General features: G+C 39.0%; 1 protein-coding gene across 1 annotated transcript in view; it reads left to right on the forward strand.

The window, feature by feature from the left end:
* npffr1l2 (neuropeptide FF receptor 1 like 2) overlaps positions 1-27274 on the forward strand; it is a 67999-nt gene that overhangs the window by 37400 nt on the left and 3325 nt on the right. Inside the window, exons 2-3 of the mRNA XM_055011064.1 lie at positions 13656-14016; positions 26454-26553. Of these exons, the coding sequence (XP_054867039.1) occupies positions 13674-14016; positions 26454-26553 (443 nt within the window). The 5' untranslated portion in view covers positions 13656-13673. The remainder of the gene's footprint in view (positions 1-13655; positions 14017-26453; positions 26554-27274) is intronic.

Genomic DNA, 27274 nt, shown 5'->3' on the forward strand with positions numbered 1-27274 from the left:
CATCACTGTCTCCATCCTCACTCTCATCAGTCTCCTTCTCTCCTAGACCTCCTCTCTGCACTCTCTCATCTCTGCTCTAGCCAAAATCCTTCTCACTACTGGATCATATCCTCCAACAGCCTCATCTCTGATGCAACAGTCACCCCCCCTCTCATTAGGTGGGGGCTTCTTCATTGAAGCCACATGTGAGAAAGGTGCATCAATCTTCTCCACTAGCTGCTCTGCTTCCTTGACCTTCTGCTCTCTCCTTTCCTTCACAGCCTTCAACAACTTCTGTCCTTCATTTTCAAACAACTTCAGCATACCCAGCTCCATCTGTCTCCTCTCCATGCGTCTCTGTCCTTTCTTCCCTTTCTTCTGGCCTGCTTTATGGGTGGACACCAGCACCTGCATCGTCTCTATCACATCAGGATTGAGAGACCCCTCTACCGGCCAAGGTCGGTCGATATCAGGCCATCGCTTGCTCCACTTCCGCGACATCTCTGCAATACCTTCAACAAGCGGATTACTCCTTTGGACTACATCAACCGGCGTAATCACTCCCCTAACTTCACGCTCCATCTTTGACATCATGCACTCAACAGCCTTCAAGCCAAATCAACCTCTCTACAAATGTTCAACAATCATCTCAATCACTAATGATCTACTAATCACTTAAATGCCTCAGATGGTCAGTCTGTTGCCAAGCTTCCTCTCCAATAATCAAAACATCCCCTCTATGTATACACAGATGTGCTTCATTAACCCCAAACTAAAGGAAACACCGTGGACCGATATGTGAACAGACTAAATATGTCCCCAATATCATCAATAAACAGATGTGTACATAAGCAAAATAACATCAAAAACAGTTTGTGGATAAAATCACACTAGCCTTGGTGACGTCAGACACCAGAGCCACACATGCTGTCATCCACAAAGCTTCAGCTCATGTAGAGCACCATCAGCTGTTCTCTCATCTGTCCTCTTGGAGGATCGGATTCAGACGCATTCCATCTCCTCAGTCTCCTCCACAATTCTCACACATCACAGTCGAACATTGGAAAAACAAAACAAAGGGTTAATGTCATATGATCACCATCAATCTTCCACATCACCCCAAAAAACCACTCATTGCAATTTGCACTCATCTCTTCATCAACATTTAGGTCATTTAATTGTCCCCCAACTAATAAATTCCCTCAAGAGTCTCTACTTCTCCTCAGACTCAGCAAAGGCTCCCTTATATTCATCAGATGTATACATCCACTATAAGGCTCAGATATATTATCAATTCACAATAGTCCTCTCATAAGGCTCATACGGATTCAGCAACTTCATAAACGTCCCCCCTGCAGAAGGGATCATAGGTATTCAACACTGAGGAGGCAACAACCTCTCTCTATATCTATCTACTTAATAAGAAGTCTATTGTCTCTCTCTCTCTCTATATATATATATATATATATCTATCTATATCAGTTACAAAAGTCGACTCAATCAGAAATATCCCCTATATTCATCTATGTATTCATTATCTGTTTCATTTTGGCCAAAATTCTCCCACGCACACAGTCGCTGCAGCATACACACACAGACAGACACAGACACACACATCAGGGAGGGGCTGGCGTGCACTCCAGACCCACACCCAGATGCAGATATAGGCGCCGACACAAACTCACAGAATAAAGCACCCACATTCAACACACTATCAAACAAATCAACCTCACAAAATAAAACACATAGGCCTACTCAACCTCATCCACAACACTCTCAGCATCCAATCCCAGCATCAAGTCATTCACACAAATCCTAAAAGCATGCTTGAGCCGCTCCTTCAACTCTCTCTTTCTCTTATCATCTAAATTTGTGCTACCATTCTGGGATATAAATCATCCAATCGAGAAGCTGCTTCGGACACCGTGACGTCTTTCGGTGGGAACTTGAGAGGGAACTTATTTACGATTGAATATAATCATTATATCCCCAGTTCTATGAACCGACCTGCTACATGTAGACTATTCACATAACAGGGTTTGTGGCCAGAGCTACCTGCCTCCCAGAGGGCTTTGTCCAAATCTGCGGCTTCCCTTGTCATCCTCATTCCTCTTCTTCTCAAACTCGATTTCTTCAGGCCTCTTTTCCTCTTCTTCACTTGGTCTCTCTTCATCTCTATATTTTCACTTTGCCAATTGACCTCTGGGCCCAAAGGTAAAATCCACTCTGTCCTCTTCTTTTTCTATACACCAATTCGACTACTCAAAAGCCAACTTGCACTTAAAGCATCTAATTTACACATCTTACCCTTAACAAGATTCAGGCCTGTCTCATTAAACTTGCATGGTTATTTAGCTTGCTCCATCGTTACTAGTTCTGCTATTCTACATTTACCGCTTCAACTTCAACATTTCAACTTCTATTTCTCTTCTCTACTCTATTGCTGCAGCCTCATCTCTCTTCACTTCTGAACTCTCTCTCTTATACTCTATAAACTCTTTTTCTTGTAACTCAACTTTTATCTATCAATAAACCCCCCAATTTAGACCGAACGCTATCCTAAACCTCAACACATCCTGGCATATGCACACATGATCCTTTACAGTGCAGCCAAGCACCCTCAGCTTCCACGCACTAACCAGCACCCCACATTGTGAGAGAAACATACTCACTCTTCTCTCTCTGACCGGTCCTTTCTCTCTTCTCCTTCTCTGAAGCGGTGGAAAAGTGCGCTGGAGCTGTCGGTGACCTCAAAGGAGACCACAAACTGATCCCATCCTCGTCGCCACTTTTTGTCGTAGTTTCTCTTAAACCTCAAGGATGTGTAGATGTTGAAGAAAACGTCCATTGACACTGTTACGTTTATAATATAATTTATTACATAAATAAGACAGCATCTGAACAGGCACCATGGTCTGCCTGTGGAGAGTTTCCCAGCCAATATGAAAATCCCACTTGAACAAAGGGCTGGTGGTCATTTTATACCCTCTGGTAAAGGATAGAATTACAACATCTGGTTTAAACCCCTACTCAAGAACAACACCTCCTCAGACAAAAACCCCCTACTCTGCACATTCCTAAGGGTCACAGGTAAGCTATAGGTTAACAGTGGACCCCAATGTCAACACAGCATAGGGTTTCTGGAGCCGAAAACACATTCCTCAGTACTTACTACCACCTGTTAGTTAAAAGTTCACTCTATGGTCAACAACTATCAGAACTCATATCAGATCAGATACTACACTGCCACCTGGATTGTTATCTATATACTATGGATAGCCGTTTTCTCTGTGCGACCGTGTTGGAATGACACTCAGCCTCAGGGGAGGCATACCACCTGTGACTACATCCTGCGTACTCTCTCTCGTCCTGGATTGGATTTGGGATTTACCGCTGGGCAGTATGCGCTTTATCATCGCGTGCTTAACAACGGCAAAGCGATAACATCAAACCCTACACCGGCCAAGTGTGCTAGACGTCAGCAGAGAGTTACATCTTACCTGCTGCTGATACTACTGCTCGCGGGTGACGTGCAACTTAACCCCGGTCCAATTCCCAGAAACACCGACAACATACATCCAGCGCGTGATTCTGCGCGGGATGAGAACAACCATCTGGCTACGGAGAGGGCTTTTGCGGCGCATGAAGGAAATGGTGATGCTAGCACTTCATCGTGGCATCTGGGTGAGTTGACTCTGAATGTCCCACTGACTGATTCCATAAGGGATCAAACATCAACGCTTGCAACCTGTCCTAACATCCTACATACGAAATGCGAACTTAGATTCAAGACAAATATTGAATCTAGAAAGAAGCAAAAACATCCGCTAAACCCTGCAATTGTAAAGCAGCGCGTTCGTAGACTTTTCGGGACTGTGAATCAGGCACGCCTACTTTGGGATACTCGGAATAAACCACGCGGATTGCTGTGCGCTTATTTAAAAATCCAAAGCGCTATACGTAAAGCTGACCAACTGAGGCATCTTCTCTCCAAATCTAACCTGGATCTGTTATGCCTCTCAGAGACATGGCTGCATAAAAACTCTGCTATTAACTTAATACGGGTGGAGGGATATAACATGTTTAGAAGAGACAGACCAAATGATCCGCATGGGGGATTGTTGTTTTATGTTAAAGAGACTCTTAACTGCACAGAGATTAAACTTTCTGACAATGAACTGGAATGTATTGCTCTTAAAGTAACCCTATCTGACCAAATGTCATTTAATATCATAGGAATGTATAGGCCACCAAAATCAAAGTGTGTTTTTTATGATGAACTAAATAATATCTTAAGCAATTTTAACAATAAGAATGAAATTATTTTATTTGGCGATCTAAATGCAGACTGGTTTGATAACAAAAAAAGTAAGGCACTTAAATCTGTTGTAGGTAAATATGATTTGAAACAAATGATAGAAGGACCAACTCGAATAACTGAAAAGACAGCCACACAAATTGATCTGATATTTACAAACTACCCTGACCGTGTATTAAAAACGTTTAACTTTGTAACAGGGATGTCTGATCACAATATGATTTTGTTCATTCGAAAACTGTCTAAGAATAGACCATTGGACAAAATATAACAATAATTCTTACCATTTAAAAATTCCAAGAAGTGAAAAAATTAAGCTGGAAAATGCAATTAGAAATAAAAATTGGAATAATTGCTTGAGTAACATAACAAATCTCGATGAAGCATGTTCCAATTTTATGGAGGAACTAAAAGGAACTATTAATAGTTTTGTCAGAAAAGTGAAAGTTAAACCAAAAAAAACAGATTTGCCATGGATAAGTGAAACAGTATGGTCACTTATGAAAAAGAGAGATGCTGCCCTTAAACAAGCACATAAGTCTAAAACTGCAAATGATAGGCGTATTTTCACATCACTCAGAAACAAAGTCACCAATCAAATTCGAAAAGCTAAGGCTACCTTTTTTATTAATGCCATAGTTAAGGCTAGGGGAAATACTAAACAGATTTGGCACAATATTAACAGGCTAGCAGGGAGATCTAACCTGAACAAGAGTATTGAGCTTAGGATAAATGGAAACGTGACAGATGATGCATATGTTGTGGCGAATGAATTTAACAGGTTTTTTATAGATTCTGTAAATAATACAACTAATAACTTTTGCCAAGGCTTAGATCCTACAAGTGGACCAACAAATCAGGAAACAATGTTATTTTTCAACGAAGTGACCATTTCAAAAATACAATCAATAATTACCTCATTAAAAACTTCACGCGCTAAAGATGTTTATGGAATGGATACAGAATTTTTAAAAACACATAAAGATGTACTGACCACTGATTTGTAAAATTATTAACTGGTCACTTAATTCAGGCGTTTTCCCCAATGCATGGAAGGCCGCTGTAATAACACCTATTTTTAAAGCGGGTGATCGACTGAATGTATCTAATTATAGGCCTATAAGCATAATTCCATCTGTGTCAAAAATTATTGAAAAATATGTTTCTGAGCAAATTGTTAAACATCTAGATACTTTTGAACAGTTGCATCCCTTTCAGTTTGGCTTTCGAAAGAATCATTCAACTGAAAGCGCAAACAACATGTTGCTGGAGAATATTAGATTCAGATTGGACAGAGGAAATGTGGTCGGAGCAGTTTTTCTTGATTTCAAGAAAGCTTTCGATACAGTACAGCATGATATTCTTATTCAAAAACTGTATAAATTCAATTTCTCAGCAGTGGTTATTCAATGGATTAAGTCGTACTTGGAAAACCGGAAAGAGTGTGTGCGAGTTGGCAGCTCTTTGTCCTGCACACTTAATAACAACATGGGTGTGCCACAGGGTTCCACACTGGGTCCCCTCTTATTCATGCTGTATATTAACGATCTTCCAGATATTTGCCAATCTGCAACGTGTCAGATGTATGCAGATGACACGGTAATATATCTCCATGCAGAAACGAAAAGCCAAGCTGCAAGGGAACTATCAGCTATAATGACATCTGTTGAGAGATGGCTGACCAATTCATGTCTAAGCCTGAATTTTGATAAAACAGTGTGTATGTATTTTTCCAGACCACGTAATGGAGAACTCGATCTACCAGTCCAAGTTGGACAATACACTCTAAAAGTAGTACAAGAATATAAGTATCTGGGGATCATTATTGATTGTAAACTTACATTTAAATCCCAAGTTAAAAAAGTTACAAATAAACTAAAATTCATTATGGCAACCTTTAGGCAAATTCGAAGCAATCTAACGGCAGAGGCTGCCAAGATTCGATGATTCTTTCGCATGTAAGATACTGCTTGACAAGCTGGAGTTGAACAAATAAAACAATTTTACAGTCGGTAGAAAAAATCTATAAACAGTCTCTCAAGGTGTTGGATAAAAAGCATAACTCCTATCATCACTGTCATATTCTTTCTAAGTATAAATTCTTTAGTTGGAAGAATATTATAAAATTCTATGACATAGTATTTGTCTATAAAATAATTAATAATCTAGCGCCGCCTCCTCTGCGGCAATTTATCCATCTAAAAACAGGTAGAGCAACACGCTCTCAAAGCAGAGGAGACTGTAACATTCCCTATAGAGACTCCAGTATTGGTAAGTTGAGCCTCTCTCTGAGGGCAGCTGAAACATGGAACACTGTTCCATCAAACATTAGGAACTTATCAACTCTCAAATCCTTCAGTACAGCTCTCAAACTCTGGCTCCTGGACAATCAAACCTGCAGCCATAGCGAAGACATGTAGTGTATTAATATAATGTTACTAATATCTACGTGTTTTTTTTTTCTTTTTTTTTCCTATCATTAGTATTACTTTTTATTAAGGTCTGTGTATTGTTTGATTATGTCTTATCTTTGCTATCTGCATGTAAGTTTTTTCTTTTCAATCTACTGTCTACACTGTCTTTGCTCTTTAACCTTTTAACTTTTCTGTTGTGTGGCCTTGTCCTGTGTCATTTTAACATCTACCTGCCCTGGGACTACAGATGAAAATTAGCCCTCGAGGCTAAATCTGGCATATTTACATGTGGACATTTCTTGACTCATGTTGATTAGTATGCACTGTCCCATCTTAAATAAATAAATAAATAAATAAAATAAAATAAATGTATGGGTCCTTAATAGCCACTTCCAACAGAACCTTCCGATACCAAAGAACACAAATGTACTGACTTAAACCAAAGTCGCATTACCATAGGTTACTGATTCTCCTTTGTTTGCAGTTGTCTTGTTTCTTTTGTATCCTCGCAGGCTTTCTGTCTGTCTCTATTTTCTTTTCAGCCAAGAGCATAACACAAAGCTGAATGCCAGGAACACTGAAAAACCTGTTTAGATTATAATCAGGTTTTAAATTTTGTTTGCGAAACATGTCCATATGGTGTTTTTAGGAGATGAGTGCAGACAGTGGCACAAACCAACTTGCATATTCAAAAATCAGCACATATGAAAGGAAGCAAAGGTGTAATGTTACATCTAATGAATTTTAACGCACGAAGGGATTATGTACATGGGGAAAACAGATATGTAATTTTGTTGAACAGAGAGGAGTTTTTAGAACTTGAAAACCTGAATGTTTTTTAACTTGTGTGTTAGGTAGTAATATCTGTCTGTTGCACTAAAATTATTTTTATTAGTTAGTAATTCAGGGTGCATGAATATGCTTGAAAAAAGACAGTATATTACTCAATTTCAACTATTTTTGGGATTGAAATATCTGTCTTCTGCCATGTTTCAGAGGTTAGAAAAAAACGTTCTTTAGGAATTATTTCTTCAGTCCTCAACGGCAAAACCTGACATGATCATCAGATTAGATATCATCACTATAATGGGCCGCTGATTTTAAACCAACACACTGAGCTGATTTGAAGATTAGTATACTGTCTGAACAGCAGTTCCCTCTGATGAAGGATTGCTGTACTCTACCTGTGCCAGTTATTTATTCCTCCTTTCATGCTCAGCAGGAAGCCACACACTGTGGCCCAGCTCACAGAGACAGAAATCAATTTCTGTATACAAAAACAAGGCAGAGTAATGAACAGTCTCCACCTGTACACGCTACTAACAGTTCTGTCTATAAAAGCCTCGATCACAAGCCTGACTCTTCACTTACTTCATTTTTGATTAATTTGATCTGTAACAGCTGTTCGTGTTTTTTTTTTTTTAACATTAACAGCTGCTATAATTATCTACCAATGGAAATAAAGTGTTTGTATTCAACTACAACTATTGTTTTTCTCCTATCATTCTTCACCATTTCAGACAAGTTTACATATGGATTTGCAATACTGCGTATCAGTAACAGTGTTATTACCTACAGCAGGTACACACCACTTACTGAATGGCCAGTGCTCCTTGTTCTTAGGCTTCTTGACGAGTGGTCAAAGATAAGGGGGGTGAGGGAGATGAAAGGAAGGGCAGGACATACTGTCTGAGTGGTGGAGCCACTCATGTTCACGATTATCAGCTTTCACTGCTGAACTGTACTCATGGCATCATACAAACCCTGTTATGCATCTAAATTTACTGGAAATCCATCTTAGATCTAATCTCTCACAGCCTAGAGCTGAGGAACAAACATCCCATATATCAAGATTAGAGCTGGTGACAGAGTCCTTGATTTCTGAATAATTCCATTCAGTTCAATTTTATTTATATAGTGCCAATTATTAATTAAGTTCAAATTGTCTCAAGATGCTTTACAGAACCCATATGCCTGAATACATGGTTATGGTTTGCGCAGCTGTGTATTGTATTCAGTTTTGTTAAGGTTCCTTCTTTCATTGTCACAGCTTAAAGAAATAATTCATTTGACACAAGGAACTTATAGCTGTAGCTGCTCTTGTTGGAACCACTGCACATCAGAGTCAGTACAAAGACAACTTGTAAGGCTGCAACCAGAGACTTTGTTAAATTTTGAATGTAGTGGATCACAGACCAAATTCAGTACAAACCGTCAACATGATTTTTGGAGTATCAAACAAGAGGTAGGTTTATTGTGAAGAGGATCAGAAAACCACTGAGCATCCACCGGCTTTAAGGAAACCATCGTGTCAGCTTTGTGTATTTGCATTGCCTTGGGCTTTTGAGTCTCTGTGTGAAATATTTTACGCAGGAGTTGTCTCACTGTGTGAAATAGGATTTGCTTCCAGCACAAGCATTCCATATGCTAATGCATGTTTTTGGATGATTGCTGGCAGGTTTTTGCTCTCCACATGGGTTGACGTTACCTGACAGTGTGTGCACGTACACTATCTCAGTTGACGCCAATCTTGCAGATCTATTTAATGCTACAGCCCTATAATTCAGTCAAACAATGTCTGTGAAATGCTAACGTCTGGCTCACTGCTCTCATCTGTAAAATGAGCAGATAAAGTCCGTATCAGCAGACGTGGCACTAACCACCAGCACAACAGCAGCATGCGTAAACAAGAAAAGCACTTTGAGAGCGCAGTACTCTGCAAGGCTGTTCATTCCTCCATATGGCATTTTCAGAAATGCAGCATATTTTTGTAGAAATGCAGAATTTGCAGCGGGAATTGATGGGACTCGGAAACACCCCGACAATTTAATCAGTTGTTCTTTGTATCATTTCCAGCAGGTAAGTCCCAATAAGTCCGCAGTGGCCGATTTGTAGTAGGATCACAATCATGTGATTGCAGGCAGCTGAGGTAGTGTTCATGTGTTGTCATAGTTACAGTGACACCATGCTGCTATCTTGCAATGATACAGAAATCTTTAACAAATCCGTGGATCCAGGCTATAAGCTGCATCACTGCCAAAATCTAATCACTTGGTGCTTGTGTCATTTCTCACCTTCCCTGAAAATTTCATCCAAATCCATCAGTCCGTTTTTGAGTAATGTTGCTAACAGACAGACAAACAGACGGACAGACAGACAAACCAATGCCAATCATCACATCACCATATAGCTGACTCTTGGGACTGAATTATATTTCTTATTTCTTGAAACAGCATGACCTTTGTGTTTCTGACAGAGGATGTGCCCTTTCTTTGCCTTCTTCTGTAATAGGTGTACTCCATCTTGTGATGAGCAGCTTTATGCAGGCTGTACAACTTCTAAGGGATCTCTGTCGTCCGATGCGCGGTGTTAATACTTTGCTGTGTTAGTGTGACGTAACTTTTCAATATGTGGTCATCAGACACTCAGTGGATTCGGGTTTGCATGTATGTGTACCAGGTGTGTTTAAATCATAAACTGTATAAGAAAGATGGAGGTAGCAACCGGCCCAAAAAATGAAGCCTACCCAGAAGTGTCAAAAACTTGCAGTCCCACTACGTCCAACGGGGGCTGGCTCCAAAAAACTCTGGGTCCTTACATCCCAACTTTACACAGAAAAACCTAAAACACGAAAGACTGCTTCTCTACAGCTTCGGATTTATTTATTTTTTGTTAGTTTTCATGGTCAAAACCAGAGATCAGGTGACAAATTTGAAAATAAATCAATTCTGAATTTTATATAAAGTGTCAAAGTTTTTGTGACATCAGGGGACAGGGCTGCTTGATTGACAGATTAACTCAGGTCTCCTCATTTGGATGTAATTCTGATATATTAACTTTTAGTTTGTTGTTTTTTATTGGTGGAGCAGCAGAACTTTTCCACAGACAGTTTTACTATCCGTTGGTTTGTTTTAACCAGTTTTTCGCCTTCAGTTGATTTTACCAGCAGACACTGAAAGGACTCTGATAGTAGAGTCTTATTGGTGCCGGTTTTAATGCACTTTATATGCAACCTTAGAGTCAGATATAATGTGTGTAGTTTATTTCTGTGTGTGTTCTTCTGAGGGAGAAGAAACCGTTGGAGGGGTGATGAGGATCCCTTATGATGCTGGTGGCATTGCAAGATGTAATTGTAGAAGTGAGGTCACAAGATGTGATGGTTTCAATGGTGCCTTTATTGAAAGTGGTAAGATGGGGGGCAGAGAGGCTTCCCTTCTTCAGATACTGTAGGGAATGGAGACGCTGGTGGGCCTTTTTGACAATGGACAAGGTACTGGTAGTGAAGGTCAGGTTGTCTGCCTGGTGGACCCCAAGGAACTTAATGCTGCTGACTCTGCACAATGGTGCCGCTGATGGTCAGTGACGGGGGGGTGGGGGGTGGAGCTTGGCAGGCCTCCCGAATTCGATCACCAATTCCTTTGTTTTGTCGACATTGATGCAAAGTTTACACTGTGATATACTAGCATCGATGATGTGCTCCCACACATTGGTAAACATTATGTAGTATTTGAAGACATAGACTGCATTTATTAGACGGACGTAGCCTCACGTCTGCATTGTTTCTAATGGCCAACAGGGGGTGAGTCCACTGGATCCAGAAGACAATGTCTGCCTTATGGGCGAGCATAGTGTCCTTAAGCTCCCAGTCCGATCCACCCCTAACTCAGCACATTCGAATGATATATAACAAGACGAGCAACCTATTTTTCAAGTAATCTTTAGCCCCAAAAGTTAACAAATGCTCTGGAAGTTTGCTGAACATGCTATGGTTTGCAGCATTGAGGCAGACAAATACATTAATTCCTTGATGAGTCTAGCTATTTTTACGACTTTGTTGACATCACAGCATGTTTGTAGCGAAAACCGATGCTTAGCAAACCTGCTGTGCCTAAATATGTGTTATGGTTCTTTGGTTCAAGGCTCATTTCCTCGTGCATCTCTTTGGTTGTTCTTCCTACTTTTGTGTGTTTTCCCTTCTTTTTTGATGGCCTGCATAAGTTTCTCCTGCGTATTGTTGTCCAGTTAGTGTGTATATAGTCCTGTGTCCTACACTGTCTGTTTGTATTTTACCTCCCTGAGTCCTTCCTGAGTCCTCTCTGTGTTCCTTGTGCTGGTTTGTACATTTAATTATCTGCAACATTTTCTTTCAGTTGTGTTTCTCACCTTAGTCTACTTGGCCATTGTTGCCTGTTTTAGATTTTTGTTGTGCCTTCACCTGCTCCACGTGTTTCTGTTTTTTACCTTAAGAATGTGGCATAATTTTCCCTTTGAGGACAATAAAGTATAAGTTCTCTTCTTTATAAGAGCTTTTTTTTTTAGTTTTGACTTTTTGAAAACCTGCATGTGCCTGTATTTGGTTCTTTTCCAAACACCTCACACAACAGTATGATACTTCAGTTAAGACAATCACTGTTCATTGACAGGGTTTAAAGCTCTCATATGTTTTGTGGTTTTATAAACTCAGAGGTTTAAACCAAAGGCAGTTAAGATATAAAGGCACATACGTCTCTCATCCCCAAAGCCCTAGTTGGATTATTCTCTCTTTAATCATTAGGAGCTCTCTGCTTGACCGTCTCTGATTTGCTTGAAACTTTATCATAAACTAAGGATATTTAAAAATGTATCTGTGAATTTTTTATTGAGTTATCAGACACTTCTCTAGATAAAGGCTATTTTTATAAAATCCTGTTGGCCTACTTTCAGCAATTTTTCAATAACATTTTTTTACACATTAATATTTGAGGCCATATTGAAACATCAAATAGTTCTCTTTCTTTTCATTGCGCCACTGATTCAGAATATTCGACAAGTAAACCAACTAGCCTCTGATTGTGGGTGTGTCGAAACATGAATAAAGCTGTCCTGAAAAGTCCAGTACTTGAGCACACACTGACAAAAAATTGAAAACACAAACTCAACTAGTGACATTTTCTGAACAATCTGTACCTGCCCAGTACAATAATACAAAACAATGCAGAATGCTTTTTTTACATGAAATACTTGGTCACAAAGTATTATAATTGAATACAGGAATATAATTTTCTGTTTCACATAGTTGAAGGTCACTTTTGACATTACATATTCAGCTCAGTGCATTGCCCTACTACTTATTGGAAGAGATTATTTAAGGTAAACTAAGCAGTTATGATTAATAAACATGTACTCACATTTTAATTTTATGCACATTTGTCACCAATACTTTTGTAAATATTCATGTTTTATGCTATAAAAATTTCAGTCCACAAGTCAGTGGACATACAATTAAAGCTTTGTGGAAGTTGTAAAACCAAGAGACATTCAAAGATGATGAAAACTTTAATACCAATTTGGAACCAATGAAAAAGAATTAGGTGGGTTGCTGTATTTTCATGTCACTTGTTATGCTTCAGTGAAACCTAACCCCAGCCAGTGTTTACATCTATGTCAAATCATCCCTCAGAGAGAAAGTTGGATGTGATAGAAAGTCCAGGTCTCAATGCCAGATGTTCAGCTGTTTATCTCTGTTCTTTCAATCATGGTTTTGAACAGGACCAAAACCAGCGGTTATCCAGTCATTGTGAAATGAACTATCTGTGCAGTATTTTCAGCTGAAAATTTGAGAGACTTGTATTAATTTGCTAAAAAGTGACACAATATGGGACCTTCAAAGGATGATCATTTGACACAACTTCTATTTTCCAAATAAGACAGCCTTGCTTGTCAGAAAAAGAGATGCTCACAGGTTTTTGTTGCATTGGAACATGTTACTCAGATTGTTACCTTCACCTTCAAAATACAATGTTTATTAGCAGATAGTAATGTGCAGATGGGAAAAGTATTAGACATCCTTTCAGCATCTTTCACAATTTTAACAAAGGAACAATTCAGGTGATATTTCTGGTTGTATTTGTTCCAAACAGAATTGTCAATGACTTTCTCCTCTCACCATTTGATTCCCCTTACAGTGTGGATTCATATAAAGGATGGAGATACTGGGAAGTATTGGCGAGGAAGGGATGGCGTTGGAGGGATCAGCCATCTCAGCAGCCATTTTAAACACCAGCCTTGATAGCGCCTTGAATGTCACCAACATTACGTTTTATCCCTACTATCAGCACTCACTTTATGTGGCTGCTAGCTACATCCTTGCTTACTCCTTCATCTTCCTGCTCTGCATGATGGGTAACATCCTGGTGTGTCTAATTGTACTGGAAAACCGGCGTATGCGCACAGTCACCAACCTCTTCATCTTCAACCTGGCTATCAGTGATCTCTTGGTGGGGATCTTCTGTATCCCTACAACACTGGTGGACAACCTCATCACAGGTAAAGACCCTGTCAGAAGTTCTCTCCGTAGCTGTAACACATCTACAACAAACTGTGATACTTCTACATGCATATCAGTCAGGCCTTGTTTAGACAGACTCTTTGGGGTTTAGCTCAATTTACCCTTGTGATGTATAAAAAAAAAGCCAAAAAAGATACATCTAAATTCTATCATTATAGAGTATCATTACTGCCTAATACCTATCATCCAAATTACATATAAAACTAGTCCAGGCCCCTGCCTTTTCCTTTACTACTTCAATTATTTATTCGACCTTTAACCTAAATGGGCTTTACGTTAGCTGCTAAGATGTTCATTATGTTCACTGCAAGTGTCCTTGGAAGAAGCAGTTGGACCTTCAATAATTTTCAGTAAGTGCATGATGCTTCTTCTTGTGAACTTCTTTTGACTTTTGTAACTTGTGCAAACTAAGAAATGACCATTCAGTGGATGGTGCCAAGTACAGTTCAGCTGTGTTCTTCAAAAGTAGGTGGGTTTCTTTGTCTTATTGCTGAGGTCACTGCTATGCATTCACCCTATTATTATAATTACATAGAACAGCCTTAGTAATCTTTGAAGTGGAAATGCACTTGCTAATACTTTGACACTGAAAAAAAGATCATTACTAGAGTGTTCTTGATGGGTGTGGTATTATGATAGCAACTGTAGATCTGAATTATAGTCAACTAGTACTGAGGGGAAGTATTTTCAATACAGTAGCTACTCTGTAAGAATAGAGCTGGTGACATTGCCAACCAATCCCACTGAAAGACCCAAACTCACGATAGATAGATAGATAGATAGATAGATAGATAGATAGATAGATAGATAGATAGATAGATAGACAGATAGATACTTTATTAATCCCAACAGAAATTCAAGTATTCAGCAGCTTACATACAACAAAAATAACCCAAAGACAAAACAGGCAGGTTAGTAACATTAACATTAAAGGTTAGTATATACTAACAATAAACTTGCTGTACAATACTATAAAATAACACTTCTAATTTTAAAATCTATAGAAATACTAGTTGTATTAAAAGTCTATATATAATAATTACATCTTTAAAGGTACAGTGATTTAAAGTGATTTAAGTGGTTCAAAGTGATTATGACAGGTAGTAAGACAACAGTTGTCATAAACTACACAAGGTACATAAACATTCTATAATCGCATTGGATCAGTCCTAATGTGATCCTGACTGTGACCGTGATCCCCCTAACCACTCAGTGATGAGCTGTATAGTCTGATGGCCAGGGGGACAAAAGAGTTCTTGTCAAAGACAGCAACCTGGAGCTGAACACACTCCTCTGTCTGATCACAGTCCTGTGCAAAGGATGCTGGGTGTTGTCCAGGATGGAGAGAATCTCCAGGGTCCTTCTCTCTGCTGCTGAAACCAGAGTCCAGCTCTGTGCTCACCACTGAGCCAGCTCTCCTCACCAGTCTGTCCAGCCGTGCAGCATCTCTCTTTTTAATGCTCCCTCCCCAACAAACTACAGCATAAAAAAGAACACTGGACACGACAGACTGGTAAAACATCAGCAGCAGTTTCTTGCAGATGTTCAAGAACCCCAGTCTCCTCAGGAAGTACAGATGACTCTGTCCTTTCCTGTAAACGCTGTCAGTGTTGTCTGACCAGTCCAGTTTGTTGTCCAGTTGCAGTCCTGGTACTTATAGGTCCTGACCACCTCCACGTCCGTGACCCCAAGGGAAACGGGCTGGAGAAGGGGTCTATTCCTCTTGAAATCCACCAGCATCTTCTTGGTCTTGGAGGAGTTCAGCTGCAGGTGATTTGAGCTGCACCATCCCATGAGGTCCTCCACCAGGCCTCTCTACTCCCCCTCCTATCAATCCTCCCCCTCCTGTCCATTCTTAACGCATCCAACAATCACAGTATCGTCCAAGTACTTCTGCATGTGGCAGAGCTCAGACTCGTACTGTAAGTCAGATTTGTAGAGCGTGAACAGAACAGGGGAGAACACAGTGCCCTCTGGTGCCCCTGTGCTGCTGACCAGAGTGTCCAATGTGCAGCTGAAATCCAGGAAGCCAAGTGTGGGTCCACTCCCATGCTGCTCAGCTTGTCTCTTAGAAGGATGGGCCGGATGGTGTTAAAGGATTGGCCTTAATTAGCATTGCCTTTGTAGTTAAAGCTTAATACAGCCTCATCTTCTGTGCCAGTGATGTGTAAATTCGCTGATGTATCAATGAGCCCCACTGTTGCTTTGTGTGGGTTCTTCATTATGCTTAACATAGGTACTGTAGTTAATGTTTAGATGGTGAAACACACACCATCCATAATAGTGCATCAGATCCAAATATAGATATAGACCCCAATTTACTTCTGTTTGAGTCAAAATTGCAGTACCCTGTCATCCATCCCATCCATCCATCCATTATCTATACACCGCTTAATCCTCACTAGGGTCGTGGGGTGGGGGGGGCTGGAGCCTATCCCAGCTGACTGGGGCAAAGGCAGGGGACACCCTAGACAGGTCACCAGTCTGTCGCAGGGCTACATACACAGACAAACAATCACTCTCACATTCACACCTACGGGCAATTTAGAATAATCAATTAACCTCAGCATATTTTTGGACTGTGGGAGGAAGCCGGAGTACGCGGAGAAAACCCACGCATGCACAGGGAGAACATGCAAACTCCATGCAGAAAGATCCCGGGAAAGCCGGGACGCGAACCAGGGATCTTCTCGCTGCAAGGCGAAAATGCTAACCACTATGCCACTGTGCAGCCCCAGTACCCTGTCAATTTAGGAAATTGAAACTATGTTATATTTGTGACCATTTTTTAAGATTTGCATCTTTCTATGCATGAGGTTATACCCGCCTGCCACTGGAATGCAAGTTGTTATGTAGATGTAGTCTTAAGGCCAGACTCTGAAATAGATGCATTAGCTGCTATGCTTGTCCTCTTTGTCACTGTTCCACAATAAGTTAGTGGCTTGCAACAGCATGGAGACAGGAGCCCGTGATAAAAAGCTTCAGTATCTTTGCTTCTGTAATAGCTGTCTATAACAGCTGTACCCAGCAGTCAGGGACTGAACAAGAAGTCATAGACAGGAGTCAGAAACAGCAGGTCCTGCAGAGCTACTTGGAAAAAGGTGATGCCCTTCAAAACAGGAATCAAAAAATAATCATCTTCGATTTATTAAACCTACTAATTTATGTGAATATAAAATGCTAGCATCAGTAATTATTTCCTAGCATCACCACAGGTTTGTTCCCCAAACTAATATCCACTCACCTTTATTGTATTGGTGAACTTGAGTATCAGATGTGTCAGCCTAGGGACAAAGCTTGATTACACTTCTCATTTTTGCTTCATTTATTTGTATATTCTCTGTATCTTTGGTAATTTGGATGAAAACATGTTAAATGAATTTGAAGAAAAAAGTAAAGCTAGTAAAGTATGAAAGAATAATAATAGAACTGTAAATTATATATGCCTATACACAAATTCCTGCAGTGGCAGATCATTTATTGTCATTATTGTTATTTGCATTTTTTGTTGGTTCAGTAAACACTAACATTCCTGCCATAGATAAAAAACAGATATATATTTATATGAATTTATATTTATTTTCTTTATATATATATATATATATATATATATATATATATATATATATATATATATATATATATATATATATATATTTATTTATTTGATCCAAATAATCTGAGAATAAGTACAATATATTGTGTTTTTGTTGTTAGGCTGTTTGGTTCCTTATTGTTCGAAATTGATTAGATCAGTTCATTATTTCAATAATTTTACTACTGCAAGTAATGAAATGTGTAATAATGTCACCTACTTGCAATATTTGTCGAAGGGAAACAATATCTCCTAAAAATACCAATGTTCTGGATTCAGCCTGAGTTCAACCCAGAGATTTCATTGTAAATCTGTGCGGCTCCTTATTTGTTTGCTTTTAGAAAAGCAATTAGGTTAGTACAGCTACATAACCTCACAATAACACATCAGAACACTGTGAACAGTGAAGTCACCTGCTGTACTCTTGTATAAATTGTGCACAGTCCCTCTCTCAGTTATGAAGTGTATGGATCCAATTAAGCTGCTGACGTGCCCCATCTCATCTGATGTGCCAGTTGTAAACACTCTGCATGCTGATGTCCTGTGTGAGCAGAACCATGTGAGAACCACAACTAGTCCTTACTGCTGACTCCTGACACTGCTATTGCACATTCATTTTGTAGATTTTGTCTAAAGTGAAAGAGGTGCTGAAGCAGGCAGTTAATGACATAGTGGTCTAGCTTTATCATTTCTTGTTGTCAAAAAAAATATCACGAAGAATTCACAGTAAGTCAGTGCAGACTAGCTGGTTAAACTCCTTAATGTCAGTGAAAAATCCTCCTATAAATGAAAAATCTAGGTGGACCAGTGGAATGAGTGTAAAAGGTTTGTCTGCATCCCCAACAGACTGTAACATTTTGGCAAGAAAGAAATTCAGTCTTGATGTTCACAGAGAAATCGTAACATTATAGTTTTTTGTTTTTTACAGCTGTTTTGTACGTTTTATGTTTGTTGAATGCATGGCAGAAGTACTAAAACTGTGTTCCAGTTTGCAAAACTGTGAACAACAATCTCCAAAATCGTTTAATGTGTAGTAAGAGATAATATACAGGTCATTTCATTTCAAATCGTTAGATTTTTAGAACAATTTCTGTTTGACCATGTCTGATTTGGCTGAAATTATTACAGCATAAATGATTTAGAAAAATATCAAATATTTTCAGAGATAACATTTTGTCAAAAATTGTCCATTGACCCACTTTCAGCATGTTTTTTCCACATTGAAATTTGAGGCTATGTTTGAACAATTCTAATCATTCAAGTAATGAAAAATCTGCATTTTTAATAGCAGTAATTGTTGCACAATTCAGTTCATACTCATTTGTTATAAGTTAAAGCAATATGAACTCCGTTAAATAGGTTTTTGGATTGTTTTCATGAGCATGTTATAGTTCTTTCTAAAGCCTTGTTTATGTGCTAGGTTGTAGCATAGGGATATAGTTGGGCACCATACAGAAGAGCAAACACGATCCTTGACTTCTCACTTTAAAAATTTACTGTGATAAACAAGTTTGAGGGATAGCCTGGAGCGTTTATCATCCTCGCTACAAAAATGCCCAAGGTAAAAGGAGAACACACCATTTCGTTCTTTCAACTAAATCTTGTTGTGAGATCTTCGGACAACTGCACTTCCGAAATATATATGTGACACTGTGTTGGGGAAGAAATGTGTTCAGGGGAGGTGAATGATCTGCAGTCCTTAGGAATGAATACAGTTCAGTTCAGTTCAGTTCATTTGAGATACATGTGGGTGTGTTTGTGAGGCGCGTGAGGAGGAAGAGCACACATTAATTGAGGCAACAGCAGAAGTCTGGATATTTGTGGAAAAGGAGACTTACCTTAACCTTTGTCAGGTCCAGCACAGACAAAGAAATCCACCTCTGTCAGAGAAGTGGAAGCAGCTTTCAAGAGGTCTGATCAGAGGTGGGTAGAGTAGCCAAAAATTGTACTCAAGTAAGAGTAGTGTTACTTCAAAATAATATCACTCAAGTAGAAGTAAAAAGTAGTCATCCAAAAAATCACTGAAGTAGGAGTAAAAAAGTATTTTGTGAAAAGACTACTCAAGTACTGGGTAACTGTTGGATTGTAATGTCCGATTAATTTTTTTTTCAAAATGATGTAATCAGACAGACAAAAATGTAAAATAATGTGCAAATTCTGGTATTTCCAAATAATAAAATAAAAAGAAAATAGCAAAAATAAATGACATCTTTACAAAATGACAAGTTAAGGCACAAGAAACACAAATTTTCAAATCTCAGTTTTTCACAACATAAAGCTTTTGAAACAAATACCTGTAGTAAGGTAACGTTTGTATGTTTGAACAGTGCAAACTACTTCCAGTGACAAGATATACTGTATTTCACTTCCCTCCGAATGGCACAGGCTCAGTAGACAGAAAACAACAATACAACTAGGGCTGGCTCGAATATCCGAATATTTGATCGTTGTGGTGGTATCCAAATATTAATGTTGAGATCCGAATATTTGCAATATAAATAAAATTGAATTGAATATTTGCTTTATTGCTGTGCACCTTTAGTTTTTTGTTCATAATACAGAATATTTGTAATATTAAATTATTTAAAGAAAATGTATGTGTGCAGTTTCACATTGTGATATTATTTGCAGATTTTTCAGGTAAAACAATTTCTTTATATACGTGATAACCTTGAGGTGTTGGTTGAGCTGTTTAATAAATAGTGGAAGCACCTGGTCTAATCTCAAATAGTTAATGGAAAAAAACAGTTCACTAGAGCAGATCTTAAAATAACCCTGAGCTTTTATGGACTATTCTGTACCCATGTGGTCATTTATTTGTAATGTTCCGAGACTGTACAGTGTAAAACACTTAAAGGCCTTTCTACACTCAAAAGCATAAAGCCATCACACAGAATATGTGAGCCCGAGTAGTGTGGAACATCTTGTACAACACAATAGTGAAAAGCTCAATAGAGAACCAAAGCAAAGGTTTGCTGTGTATACAGTAGTTTTTTTTTGTTTTCTTGTTTTGTGGGTTGTTTTTTTTTTTTTGCAGGAGAGTCCCTGTGCAATCTCAAACAAATAACCAACAGCTGTCACAAACAGAAATCATTCTGTCTTGACAGCGCCTGGATTTTTTGTCAGAACAAAGTAACACACGTGTTGATGTATTGCTTTTGTATTGTACGATAACAAAGGTGACAATCAGACTGTGAGAATGGCTGACCTTCTGATGTTTATTGATAGATGGGCTCATCTTCTTTAGTGTCCACATGTGCTCACTGTAAGTGCAGCAACTTGACTTGCCAAGAAGTTCAGTCCAGAAGCCCTTAGAAATGTAAAGATGTTACATCTACCAAAAACTTCAACAAACTCGACTCTAAACATTGCACATTATATCCAAGAATTCACAACGCAATATGCCCTTATTCTAGGGTACAAGCATATGGTTTTGAGGAATATGAGCCCGCCTGTATGTGTAAACAAAGAGACACTTCGTTCTAGCTTTCATTCAGCTCGACTGCAGGATTTATTCTGCAGCAAATGTCTCAATGCGTTTTTTTTTCCTCTCTGGCACTATGCGCCAACTAGTGACCTGTTTGAAAATTGCTTTAACACAGAAACCAGCAATACACCATGAAATCTTTTAAACATACTTAAACACAAATAGTTTTTTGAAAAAATTTTATATAGATGGGTATCTGTTTTTAAACACATTTTTGACAACTTATTTTTAGCAATTAGCTGTATCAGTCTCAATGACATTTTAACCTTTTGTTATGACATATTTAACCTTTTAACTGTATTCCCATTCATCTCTAAAATAAACATTTTAACCCTTTACACAGACAGTAGGCAGACTGTAAATCACAGGGGTTTTTATTAACAATAAAAATGGTAACTAAGGCCTGAACTCACTAACGGAGAGGAAGGGGGGGAGAAGGCAGGCTCCCGGCGCTCTGCACCTGGGGGAGCGCGGGTCTGGCGGCCAGGAACGATGCTGGGTCCTTCTCGGGGAACGGGCCGGGCTGATCGGGGCAGTCGGGGTGGGGGGGAAGTCCATGTCCTCTCCCTAAGAGGGTGGCAGGGGTACACGTCCTCAATCCGGAGGACGGGAGGGGGAAAGGCAGGCTGCTCCATCGGCTTACTAAAGACAACAGGTTATTAAATATGGATCTAATGAACAGTGATACTTAGTAGTACTTTGCTAAAAAAGTGGACCAATTACAAACAATAATTAAGAAAGCGGAAGACTAATACAAGCTTAAAACTCGTTGCAAATAATGTATACAATATGTAATGCTTGCATAAGCTGGATTGATTTATTCAACATTTAAGGTTTGGATAAGTTCCACATACATGTGGAACTTATCTTGGTCCAAAAAATAGGGGATGCAAATATGGGCAGATCCAAAATGTGTCCTGCCGAATAATGTATCCCCCTCTTTACTATAAACGAATGAGCTTCGGGCATATTTTTCAGCATTTCGGCATTACATTGTGAATTTCTAACCTGCTCCTCTCACTTTATTTCTGGATATGCGTGAATCAAATGCTTCAACATATATAACAAACTGTAATGCAAAGAAATCTAAGATTTCATATGCCGTGTACTTAGAGTGTTTTGTAGTTACAGCTAAACCCGACAAAAAGTATCTTTTCATGATCAAGAAGTACTGTGCCATAGAAAACAGTATGGCGTCTCATAGTTTCTGTTTTAGCGGACCGGGCGCGCTCCCGCGACCTGCATGCAGATCTCGCCATGCAGGCACAACTCGACGCAACACTGGCGCCATACTGCACGCGGCGTCGGTCTTTATAGCAGGCTTGATTGTGATGAGCTGCAGGTGTGTAGACTTAGCAGCTGCTCTGCATCCCGGAGACAAACCGGCGGAGGAGAGGATGACCGAAAGGGGGCGTGGCTAGGCTGAGGCCATGACAAAAAATGTATATTAGTTAATTGCAGGTAACAGTAGTAGTATCTGAAAATCATTTGTTCTCTTCTGCGCTAGCAGCAACTGCCTGCAGTTAGGCTCTTCTTATCAGCAGCAGAGGAAGAGTTGATGGGGGAGATAAATCTGGTAAAAAAAAACAAAACAAAACAAAAAAAACAAAAAAAAACATGGCATATCGAAGTAATAAACTAATGTTAATGCAAACAAGTTGAAATTACTTCTTTATTCTAGAAATGTTGAAGACTCTCTGTGTTGATAATCATTTAATGAATCATATTTTTAAAGATTAGTAGCTCAGCATTAAGAATATATAACAGGCTTGTCCTCTTTGATGTTTTCTGTAGTGTCCTATAGTCTCTTCAGTAATATTCAGAGAGAGAGCGTGTCAGAGAACAATCTGTTGCTTCTTATTAATCTCAGCATGAATGAACTAGTGAAATGCTCAACCAGTGGCACTTGTCTCCGCCACACCAAATGCCACACCACCGTCTACCTCTGCCACCTGCTTAGGACCCTTGACTCCTGCCCCGTTCCTTCCCCTACTTTGTTTCCCCTCACAACTAAGTTCCTAAATTTCTGAGCCAGACTGGTAGCTACATCTACAACCAGAGTTGGACTCGTCTAGTAAGAATTCTCATGAAACAAAGTCACTATACAGGAAAGTTAACACACTTTTTAAAGAGTTTGATTTAATTGATATATGAAGGGATCTTTTCCCAAATAGAAAAATTTTACTGCTTATTGTGCCCGCCACTCCTTATACACCAGAATAGATTATTTAATAACATTTGGAAAAGATGAAGGTAAACATTAGTACCTGTGAAATAGATAAAAATAAAAATAGAAGTGGCCATGCACCTGTGTACTTAACTGTTGATTTAAACATACGACCAAAGAATAGCATGTGGAAGTTCAATTCCAACCTACTCAATGATCTTATTTTTAGGAGACAAAAGGGAGATCAGTCTCTACTTGGAAGTTAATGACGATGGAGAGGTCTCTCCCCGTTTCTGTGGTTTGCTTTGAAGGCTGTTATAAGAGGAAAAATCACTGCAATATCTTCATATAAGAAGAAAAAAGAAACAAAACATTAGAGGATCTACAAAATAAGTTGAAGGAATTAGAAAAAAACGTCACAAATTGACATTGAAGCCTGACACACTGGAGGAAATCTGGATCATTAGGAAAGGATTAAATAATCTGACTACACGGGATATCATGAAAAATCGACTGTTCCTTTAACAGAGGCACTATGAAAGTGGATCCAAATCTATGACACTACTAGCATGGAAAATGAAAAAGAAGATGGCAGATACTACAGTTCATTAAATCAGCAATCCAAGAACAAGATTAATACAAAGTAAATTAACCGGAATTCCAGAAGCCTGTGAAGTATTCTACAAAACCTTATATTCTAAAGGTCAGGGCAGGCAGTCTAATTGACACCTTTCTGAATTCCCTGGATTTACCAACCTTAGATGAAGAACAAAGTAAAATGTTGACTTGTGTTATAACTGAAGGTGAATTAAAACACACACACACAGACAGAAATAAACAACTTTAACTGTCCTGGCCTGGGCCTGGAATCTTTCTGGATGGAGTTTGCATGTTCTCCCTGTGCATGCATGGGTTTTCTCCAGGTACTCCAGCTTCCTTAGTCCAAAAACATGCGCAGGTTGTTTAACTCTAAATTGTCCGTAGGTGTGAATGTGAGTATGATTGTTTGTCTCTATATTCCAGCATGGTTGTTTAAGAAATTAGAAGCTCCTCACTGCATCAGATTGGGTTAAATAAGTTGTTGCAGCTGAAACATATCCATCACCACAGTAGTTGTCTAATGGAAGGCTCTTACCTATTTGCTTAGTGAAATCCAGGTGGTGACTTTTTTTGGACAGGCAGTGTAGTAATAAACACCATAATTTGAATCCTGCATCATTTCACTCAAGCACTAATCAATGCAGATAGTTTTTATCACTTTTAAACTGTTGTTCATAAGCCTCTGATCAAGGTAATTAGTTGTTTTCTGTCTTTTTTAGTTTCTGAAGGTTTGTTAAACAGTACAAAATTGCAACAGTAGGTCTTACAAATATCATCACTTCTATTTCAACAAGGTCTATAGATAGTTAGGCATTTAGGATTCAATACTATAAAAACTTGTATATTAAAAATGATATCCTTTATGTTAAACAGTTTGATTTTCACAATTAGAAACAAGTAAATTTGACTGGTTAAAATTGCTGTTGAGCTGCACAGTGACTTGGTGGTTAGCAACATCGCCTTCGGTTCGTGTCCTCGCCTTCCCGGGTTCTTTCTGCATGGAGTTTGCATGTTCTCCCTGTGCATGTGTGGGTTTTCTCCGAGTACTCCAGCTTCCTCCCGCAGTCCAAAAGCATGCTGAGGTTAATTGATGGTTCTAAATTGTCCATAGGTGTGAATGTGAGTGTGATTGTTTTTCTGTATGTGTAGCCCTGTGACAGAATGGTGACCTGTCCAGGTGTCCCCTGGCTTCACCCTAAGTCAGCTGGGATAGACTCCAGCCCTTCCATGACCCTAATGAGAATTAAGCGGTGTATGGATAATGGATGGATGGATGGTTTAACTGCATCAAGTACACAGTTAGCTGTAAATACACTAAATATAAAAAGTCCCTATAATCATTCATCAAGATATTTTAAAAAGACCGAATAATCCTTAAAAAACTGAAATTACAAAGCAACACTGGGTTTTACTGTGTAGCTTTTTCCACCACACTGTTTTACTACCATTTATTAAGTGCATTCAGAGGTTTTCTTTGCCATTCTTGCTTCTGTGTTTAATCGTTGAAAACATTCTAGCATACATACGATCTCATTTATTACTTTCTTTCTGTAAACTCTAATGGTAAATTACTCTAAATCTATCCTTCTCTTCTCCAAGAGTTTCTGTAGCAGTAAAAAGTACTTCTTTCAATAATGTATTATTTCTAAAATGTGTACAAGGTTTACCACTGAATAAAAAAGTGGCACTTGCACTGTAGCTGTAAAGTGCTGGATGTAAGGAATAAAACTAGTTTCTACCTCTCCATTATGAATGTATTCACAATCACAATGGTGTGATTTTTGTTTCCAGGATGTCATACAGCTCTACTGAAGTGCAGGAATGTGTTTTGCTATTGTCATAATTTCTCCAGAAATGAAATTCTGCACTGAAATATCAGTATTAATGCACTGTACTTTTACATGGCTATAGATTCAGCAATCATTTTGAGGTATTCACCACCTCAGGCTTCCTCTGAGAGACTTTTGTCTGTTGAGCTGCAATTTTCCTTCACCCTGCAGTCAGTGTCAACAGATTTCAATACTTTTCACTGCACTGTCCCTCAGCAAACAATACCATCATACTCTAATCAAGCGGTTTGCTGTTCCTTGTGAAAAATGAAATTGGGGGTGTATACTTGCCTTGTCTGGTGTGTTTTGAAGCCTTCGTTTCAGCAGCAGCTAGGTAACTTAAGCAATCATCATAAAAGGAAGAAAGATGTGGAGGGCCATGTCCTAGCTATTACATCTCAATTTGTGTCCCCATTATTGTTCAGTAACAAAGACAGACACTGACATGCATTCAGTTGTACGGCATTGGAGGTGTTGAGAACAAGTGTGTAGGTAAAAGTCTAGATATTACATCCATTTTTAAACTTAAAATCAAGGTTTAAGAATATCTATCTGAAACCAACCTGAAACTACCTCTTGCTACATTGTACAGTATCCACATGAAGCAACCTCTGCATGAGTCAACTGTGAACTACTGTTAAGGATTTCAAAAATCAAAGAGTGATACTAATTTCATTGTGTTTCCACTGAAGGTTAGCCACTATTGTGATGCTTAATGGTTGCTGTTTTTTCACTAGGTTGGCCCTTTTCCAACACCGTGTGCAAGATGAGTGGCTTCGTGCAGGGCGTGTCTGTGTCTGCATCTGTCTTCACTCTGGTGGCCATCGCTGTAGAAAGGTTAGTTTATGCTGTGGTTTGACACCTGATAGGCTGACACAATGGAAAACTAATTAGTTGGCTACCTTAAAACTTAGACAAAGACTGAATGTTCACTTGTGAAGCATTGAGAGTCTTCATCTGCTTGTGGCTCTGTGAAGCTGTACAGTATTTAGGCTGTTTGAGCTATAAGATAACATCAGCATATAAGCATGCTCATAATGACAATCCTAAAATGCTGGGACAATGTTCTCCCTGTTGGCCATCTCAGTTTAACACAGTAGCTAACATTTATTTTCAATAAGCACAAAGCGCAGCTGAGGTTTCTGGGAATGTTTTAGTTTCCCACCAGAAACACTATTACCGTGGAGGAGGGAAGTTCTCAGTCTGTAACAATGGCTAGGTTGGTGGTGTATGTCAAAGTAACACCCAAAAGACTCAAAGATTCAAAGTTTCCCAGCAGAACATTGCATTGTAACAACATTATTATCGTATTGAGAGGGCTTAATGTTTTGGGTGAATATTGCCTATTTCTTGCCAAACCATCAAATATTTGTTGAGATATTTCTCACCAAACCACAAAAACCTGCCTCAAGGCCAATCCACTTACTGCTCTCAGCTAATGCAGTCTGGCTCTGGTAACCCCAAAGTACTAATCACCACAATAAACAATTTTATCAACTCCCCAGACAAAAATTCCCAATCTTTCACAGTAAACAAATGCTCCTCCTTACTGTCATTC

This window comes from Amphiprion ocellaris, chromosome 6, assembly GCF_022539595.1.
Source record: "Amphiprion ocellaris isolate individual 3 ecotype Okinawa chromosome 6, ASM2253959v1, whole genome shotgun sequence".
NCBI lineage: Eukaryota > Metazoa > Chordata > Actinopteri > Pomacentridae > Amphiprion > Amphiprion ocellaris.